The 8519-nt window shown below is 45.4% G+C and overlaps 1 protein-coding gene across 1 annotated transcript in view; it reads left to right on the top strand.

The window, feature by feature from the left end:
• The first annotated feature begins 1499 nt into the window (after positions 1–1499).
• Positions 1500–8519, top strand: part of Bnip1 (BCL2 interacting protein 1) — an 11217-nt gene continuing 4197 nt past the window's right edge. The window contains exons 1-3 of the mRNA XM_055604365.1: positions 1500–1659; positions 3829–3921; positions 6810–6901. Of these exons, the coding sequence (XP_055460340.1) occupies positions 1528–1659; positions 3829–3921; positions 6810–6901 (317 nt within the window). The 5' untranslated portion in view covers positions 1500–1527. The remainder of the gene's footprint in view (positions 1660–3828; positions 3922–6809; positions 6902–8519) is intronic.

Genomic DNA, 8519 nt, shown 5'->3' with positions numbered 1-8519 from the left:
TTTTACAGTTTTGCTCCTGCAGGGTAAACTGATACGAGCTGTATGAAGAGAATTTTTTTCTACTTTTGTTCTTTTGGGACAGGGCCTCACACTATAGTCCTGGCTAGTCTGGAACTCACAGGGATCCACCTGCCTCCACCTCCTGAGCGCTTCGATAAAGGTATGCACCACCACACCCAGACAGGAAAGAAATATGAAAGCCTGTGTGAAGTTAAAATACATGTCAGGCAGCTGTGGCAATCAATGGCTGTAATTCCAGCACTTGGGAGACTAAGGCAAGACGATCAAGTGTTCTGGGTCTTCCTTGGCTACGTAGTTCAGTTGGAAAGCAGCGTGGGCTACATGAGACACTGCCTCAGAAAAGCAAAGATAAAATACATATGTCCTTTCACCTAGTCTATTTGTTCTGCCCTTTCCGCTTTCCACTTCCTGTAGCGGAACAAGCCAAGTGGGACTATGCAAGTGAGGCACTTAGTAGAAAATGCCTGCACATACGGTAGTGTTCCCAGTGTTGCTTAGTCATCTGTGAAGAGCCACTAGCAGGCATTGAGTTCAATACCTCATTGTCAACAATGCTTAAGGAGTTTGTATTACCTCATTCCTCAGGCAGCCTTAGGAGTGATGCCGCTGATGATCAAGTTAGCCTGGAGGAAGCTAGAGCGAGGTTGACAGCCACAAGCCTGGAATCCAGGCCTTGGTTACTTGCAGTGAGGAATGGAGCACCTCTTAGGAAGTTGGTGCTGTGGAGACTGGCTGGTACTCCACCACCGAAGGGGCTGTGTGTGCAGTGTGAGAAAAACGTTTTTAAAAGAGGAAACCCTACACCCAAGGCTAGAGGACCTCTCAAGAAATAATTTTAAAAAGCACCACCCTTCTTTGCGGTTTGCACTGACATTGTTTCATTCAAAACTACATGACGTAACCAGAACCTCTACTGTGAGATACTTGTAATCCAGTTCTACACAAAGCAGAACCAGAGCCCTAAAAATGTGTAAGGAAATGTAAGTTCTGTATATGAGAAAGCCCCAGATCATGGTTGTCTTGATGGAAGTACCCCAGTGACCTGCTTTAAAGTCTACAAATTACACATTTTGTGTCTTACTCTAATTCATACTTAATGTAGAAATTTTGTTTTAAAGTTTAAAGAAAAAAATTGCAACGTTTTAGTACTTTTTTTTTTTCCTATGAAAAAAGTCACTAGAATAGCTGGTCCCTGAATAATAGAAAGTGACCACTGTTCAGCGGAGTTTTTCGTTGTTGTTCCCTAGGGAACAAAACCCAAGGCCTGGTGGCCGGCAAACTCATCCTCCAGTGAGCTGAATTCCCCGTCACTATCCCCCCACCCCCACCCTAACTGTTCTTCATAATCACTTTTCACTTTTCCGTTTAGTAGAAGCAGATGGGAGAGGCTGTGCATGTTCTACGTGTCAAGGAAAGGTCCAGGTCTGGGCTGGCAACCTGGCCTGCTCCGCGCCGGGTCTCCGGCGGCGACGCAACATGCGGAGAAGGTGGGCAGGCTGCACGCGAATGTGCTCAAGTTTGGCCGCAGCCGCTTTCCGTAGCTGCGTCTCCAACATGGCGGCTCCCCAGGATGTCCACGTCCGGATCTGTAACCAGGAGATTGTCAAATTCGACCTGGAGGTGAAGGCACTTATCCAGGTACATATCTCCGGCTCCTGCCGGGCTCTCGTTGGCCGCCTTAAGAGTTCTCCAGAACCTTCGCGCCCGGCGCAGCTTCCCAGGCCCACTACCCCGCTCCAGGTCGGCTCCTCGGGCACCATACGGTTGGTTCCTGGGGATCACTGACGTTCAGCGCTTTTCTTTTGCATGTTGACTCACCCGTCTCTGGGGTGCCCTTACACCGCCTCAGTCCCTTGGCCACACTGTAGAGGTCCCGGGCTACCCCGCCCACCCGCAGTCTCGGAGGTAGTCCCTCCCTGCCCCTCCCCTGTTGCCTCCCACACCTACTTTTCAATGTTAGGGGCCCGGAGGGCACCCAAGGCCACTTGGCAAGGGAGTCCCTGGCCGAAGCTAACGTAACCTGGACCGTGGGTTGTAATTTTTTGAATGAAGAAATCAAATACTGTGCCAAGTCCTGGTTCAGAAGGCAGGCAGTGCCAATACTAGGACCTGGGTGGGGAAAGCCAGCTTAGGAAAAGCGTTTTAGAGCTTCCCTACCCGGTTTAACAGCCGGGGAAGTGGGAAGCTTGTCTGGAAGAAGGTGTAAGTAGGAGACAGTAGTACAAGAAAGCTAACACAGGCAAGAGCAGGGAATGGCTCGAGTTTGGCAAAAAGAACCCAAACGGCTCAGAATACAAGCTGTGACAGCAAATAAAAAGATAAGAGTGTGGCTCTGCTGGTGAGTGCTTGCCAAGCACCCCAGTGCTGCATAAATAGGTAGTGATTTCTGGGGTACGAGAGTCCCTGTAAAAGGGTGTGTGTGTGAAGTAGTGTTCTCTAATAAACCAAATGCACACAATACAGTAGTAGTTTATCCTAGTCTTCGAGGAAGTGTGATTTCATGAGTAAGCTAGAGAGTGAGTGAAGGAACTTGATGCAAAAGTCACTCCCGCGATGGAACACACCTGGACCAGTTCTAGACAAGTAAGATTGGGTTTATACAAGTGAAATCACCAGGGTCTGGGGATAAATGTAACTCAGGGCAGAGTTAAAGTTTAGCCGTGTGTAAGGCTCTGGTTTCAGACCTCAGAGCACACATAAATATACATATACATACATGAAGTTGCTAGTGTGGTGGCTCTACCACTCGGGAAGTAGAGGCATGAGGATCATGAATTTGAGGCCAGCCTATACTATAGAATGACCCCCCCCCATCTCAAAAAAAAGGACTATATCCAATAGGAGACTATGTGTTTTCATATTATCATACTGTTTATGTTATCATAATATTTCATTTAGTTAGGTCTCCTTTGTGACCTATATACTTTGGATTCTTGTGGTTACTAATGAGTAAGCGTAACCCTTTACATTGTATTCTTGTGGTGGTCCAGCTACTCTGCTAAGTGTTTTTTTTTTTTTTTTTTTTGCAGAGAGATATGACCTTGAGGTAGTTAAGATGAAGCAACGGAGACACAGAGGACTTAAGGGTTTTCAAGAATTGCACTAATAAATTGCTGTAATCAGGACTTGAATATACACAGGCTAACTTTAGAGCCCACTCTAAAGCTTGGCTCTGGGAATTCTGACTTTCTCTCCAGAAGCAAGTTCTCAGTCCACCTTTAAAATTATGACTTGCAGCACATGGTTTGCAAAATCAGACTAAGTTAATTTTGTTCCATGTTACCAGGGGTTTAGGTGTCTGGATTTTAGAGAAGGAGCTGAAGTTACAGTGTCTTTCAGTTGCCTTTTTTGGTTGAACATGGAAGCTGCATAAGTCTTTCATAGTGCCCGGAAAGCATTTTGTTAAACTTTTAAGTCAAGGTTGAGTCTTTCCTAGCGAACTATTTATTTGTCTGGATATATATAATACATACAAGGGGGGTGTGTGTATGTGTGTGTGTGTGTGTGTGTGTGTGTGTGTGTGTGTGTGTAAGAGAGAGAGAGACAGACAGACAGACAGACTGTGTGTGTGTATTTTGCTGGTGATGAAACCCAGGAAATCTAAGCATGCTGTGCAAGTGTGCTTACCACTGAACTACATTCCAGCCTGCTTTTACGTATTCTTCTCAGTTGTAAGAGGGATGAGAAGACTGAAAATGATGGTTTTGCTCTTGTGCAGAAGAGAACAGCATTGAGCAGGACTACGTAGACCTAGGCCAATCTTAGCTGTGGCCTAAATCAGCCTTTCACTTTTCCATTGCCTTCTAGGATATTCGAGATTGTTCTGGACCCTTAAGCGAGCTCACTGAACTGAATACTAAGGTGAAAGAAAAGTTTCAACAGTTAAGGCACAGGATACAGGTAAGTGAGGCTACAGAACCACTGTTAGCGGAGGGTGCGGCGCAGGGGTGGGAGCTCTGGCCTAGAATAGCCTTTGCATGAGAGTTGACCAGGCTCCCCACGTGCCACCTGGAGAGAGCAGGAACCGTTGTGACGGTGAGGGTGACTGGACTAACAAAGTTGGAAGCTATGCACTCGTTCTCTGCTGAATCCATTGCCAGCATGTCCTGGGTGTTTCCCATGCTATCATTTTTCGAGTTAGCCTCCTCACAGTTTCTGGAGCCAGAGCTTCCATCGTGCGCTCATTATCCCACCTGACTTCACTACGGTGCACGAGCTGTCTCAAAACCCAAGAGTGAGAAGGAACCACATGAGAAGGAACCACATGACTAGCAGAGCCAGCTCCACTGCTGCGCCGGCAGGAATGGGTGCTGTGAATCCGCCCATAACTGGAGGGGAAGGTTGGGTGTCCAGAGCCACCTGGATTCACTGCATGTGGTCAATGGCATCTTCCCCAAATGGTCCTTCAGCTCTTCAGTTGCCTAGCAGAGGAAGACAGTCTCTTCCGAAGCTGCTGGGAGAGTGGGCGGGTTGGACAGCTTCTTGTGTGTTACCCTCCTAAGATTTCCCAGGGCGGTTTCAGATCACTGTCACCATGTATCAGTGATCTCCATCTCCAGCACTGCTTCTTCCTTTCAAACTTGCAAAAACCTTGCTTCCTCTGTGTTCTATTTCCTTGTGTGTCCACAGATGTTGGTCTTGGTTCTGTGTCTTGGTGATGTTCTTTATTTGTTCTCTGCATCTCCTCCTCCAAATAAGTAACTGCTCTGATTTGTCGCATCCACATCTTCCCAGAGTTGTTCTGCTGATGCTTCTCCTTCTGGGAGTGGCCATGCCACAGCCTACCTGTGTCGGGAAGACCTCCACTTGAACAGCCACCCAGCCTTTTTATACAGTTGTAAAGTTGTAATTTTCTCCTGCCGTTTCTTTACTAACGAGCATTCATTTGGGCTGCTTCTATGTTTTTATTCTTAGAGCTAATTTGTTTTCTTCAAACTCTCCCAACTCTAACTACCACTGTTGAATAAGTATTTGCATATTTACCTGGTGTTTATTTCCTCCCCTGGTTTTGAGTAAATATCCTCACCAATACGTTTACCTATTTATCACACTCTGGACCCCATTACAGTTTGTCTGTGAACATAAATATGTTGCTGGCATCTAGCAAGGTGATAGGCCATTGAATGGTATCCCAACTCTCATCTACCTTTCCTTAGCATTTGAATACTCTATCTATACCTGGAACTACCGAAAGCACTTAATCGAATGTTGTGTATTTCAACAAGGTCGTGTGTTCACAGAAGAGAAGCGGCCTCATGTGTTCACAGCTGTGCTGTTCCCTATGCAGTTGATATGGACATGGCTGTCTGTAAATGAGAATTACGCTGTGCCCTACCTATCTGATTTTGGGCATGGCTCTGTGTAAATATCTGTCTTTGCATCTGTGTCTCTTCAGCTGGAATTTGAGAATAACAGAACACCTTTCATTTCTCCAGAGATATTGGGTACTCTGTGACAACTTCCAAGCAGCCTTTTCTAAGGAAATTGTACATTTTTCCTTCCTTTGTCCTATCTCCATTTTTCCTGTCCATCTCAGTGACCCACTGCCAGGCAAAAGAGATCAATGTAGCAAAAAACAGACTACAAGATTATTTGTGCAGTGACAGCTTTGTGGGTGTTCTAACCCAAAAAATTATGTCAAATAACTGGTGAAAATTTGCACTTTTTTCCTTTTTTTTTTTTCTTGAGACAGGGTCTCACTACGTAGTTCTGGCTGTCCTCAACTTACTATGTAGACCAGGCTGACCTCAAACTCACAGAGATCTGCCTGCCTCGAGTGCTGGGATTACAGGCCTGTGCCACCATACTCAGTTATACATTTTTTTTTTCCAATTCACAGTCAATTGTTCTATTTTCTGCTCTAGCAATACTTGTGGGGCATAAACCTGGAAATAATTTCCAAGCTGTTGAAATGATACATAGATACACATGCTTGTTACAAACCAGCATATGTAAATTTGTATTGGAATAAGTAAATTATTATCTTAATTAGTTAATGTGTTGATGTTTGAGCTCTATGGTTTGCTTGAAAGTGGAACTTGTGAAAATAGGACTTGAGACCTGAGGTGTTGTGGCATCTTTACAGTGTGTGTGACGGGTCCATTATCTTGGCCGGATGCTGTTGGTCATGTCTTCTGCCTTTTGCTCACAGTAGACTCTCTCCTTGGTGTTTTGGATCATGAACACCGACCTTCTGCACACCTCTCCTGGAGCCTCTGCAGCCTGGCCAGGGCACATCTCTCAGTCTCCAGGATTATCACAAGTCTGGAGACACTGCTTATGTTAATTTCTCTTCCATTCAGTTCTCAAACCACTCAGGAAAGATAAATCATTCCTCTAGCCAAAGCCCATAGCGCATCCTCTGCCATCCCCCTCAAAATCAAAATAGATTGGAGTAGTTACAGAAATGGGCAACATTTGGAAACACATAGTAGTGTGTTTCCTCCTGGCATTGAGTTGGGATCAGTGGGCTCTTGTTTTGTGAGCTTTTTTCTTTATTTCAGCAGGCTCAAGGTTGTACAAGTAGCAATCCCAGCTCCAGCTAGGGCAGCCATTCTAGAGCTGACCACTCCACACCCGGGTCCCTCCTCACCTTTGGGCTGCTGGGATTTGCTTCTCTCTCTTGCAAACTTGCCTGTAGTTTTAAAAGGATACCTGATTATTTTGGACATGCTCTCTCACTCCCAAGTGTCTGTGGTAAAGGATGCTTTAGTTGCTTTTGTGTCTCTGCTAAAAACAGAAGTACTCTTGGTTTTTCATGCTGGCCAAAAACTTTTTTCCTCTCCAAGGAGCTTGAGCAATCAGCAAGGGAGCAAGACAAGGAATCCGACAAGCAGCTTCTACTTCAGGAAGTGGAGAACCACAAAAAGCAGATGCTCAGGTAGGCAGGGCAGCCTGCTGCCACCTCTGCTGGTCGCTTGCTGGCTGTGAGGCTTGTACATGTGTTTCCCTAATAAGCCTGGCCTACTGGTGATATAGTGGTGTCGCTAACACACACAGGCTGAACGTTCTCTAGGTCAGTGAGTCTCAAATGGAGGAGAGAAGTGGGATAAGGAGAGTCCGCACGGACAGTTGGAGCTGTGCGTGCTCACAGTGCTTGCATTGTTTATGTGTCTGCATGACTGCCCTTATACTGTACTGTATATATTTGAGCATTTTAAAATGTTGTAGGTGTGAGAGATTTGTTTGTGTTTGTGTGTGACTTTATGAGACCTGGGGTGGAACTTAGCTCATCAAGCCTGTACACAAGCACCTCTTCGCTTTGAGCCATCTCCATGGCCTGGGTTCTGTTGTTGGCTTATTTTTTTGGGACAGGGTCTCTTGTATTCAAACTCAAACTCAACATGTAGCTGAAGATGACCTTGAATTTCTGATCATCCTGTTCCTCCTTCCCAGGTGCTGGGGTCCAGGCCTGTGCTGCCACACGCTGCTGTGGTGCTGTGGGAATGAAAGCCAGGACTTTGTGCATGCTAGGCAAGCACTGTATCGACGGAGCCACACCCCACACCCACATTTTATGTTTTGAAAACAAAAATGTGCTTGCTTTTGGGGACTGGAGAGATGGCTCAGTGGTTCCAAATGTGTATTGCTCTTCCAGAGGATCTGAGTTCAGATCCTAGCACCCTCGTTGGCTTGCAGCTACCTGGAGCTGTAACTCCAGCTCCAGGGGACCTGATGGCCCTCACTTCCATAGGCACTTGCACTTATGTGCTTACATACACAGACAAACACACATGCGCACACACAGAGATGAAAATAATAAAAATTAAACTTTAACAATTACTACTTTTATAATACAGGGTGAATTTTAGTATATGTGCTGCCGAAGCGAGCACAATACAGGGTGACTTTTATTCAAGAATAATTGGTATGAGAAAAGCTCACTGAAAGTAAGCCTACTCAAGATAGACCAAAATTTAGCTTTCAGTATGGCTTTATCTGAATAAATGACACATAGAAATGTAAATAAGTTTATGTTAGAATTGAGATTTCAGTGACATTGTAACTGTGTGCTGATCTTTGATTATAAAGTCGTATATACCATTTCTTAATCTCTAATTCAGGGAATATAACTCTTTTAACAGTGTCTGGCAATATGAATTACTGTTTCTCCCTTCAGGTTTGACTTTTGTACCATAACCCAAAAGGGTCTTGTTATTGCAAACATACCTAGGACTCTGTCACTTTTCGCAGGCCCCTGGTATTAAAGGCAATCTCTGTGGTCGCTACCGTGTCAGAAATCCCATAGGTTTTCCTTTGTCACAGCTACTTGTGGTGTCATTATTCTCCAGCCACAGTCTCACTAACAGCAGCTGTGTGCATACCACTGAGGTTTCAGGAGAGACTGCCAAAGACATGGGAGTGAATGGTGTACGTATTCCTGGCTCATTAGAATGGCTTTTTATGCCACCAAGGGTTCTCATCATAAGATGAGCCCACTAGGAGTGTGTTTGTGTGTGTGTGTGTGTGTGTGTGTGTGTGTGTGTGTGTGTGTGTGT

Source organism: Psammomys obesus, unplaced genomic scaffold (assembly GCF_907164565.1).
Source record: "Psammomys obesus unplaced genomic scaffold, mPsaObe1.curated_primary_1811, whole genome shotgun sequence".
Classification (NCBI taxonomy): Eukaryota; Metazoa; Chordata; class Mammalia; order Rodentia; family Muridae; genus Psammomys; species Psammomys obesus.
This window is presented reverse-complemented; position numbering and strand designations above follow the sequence as displayed.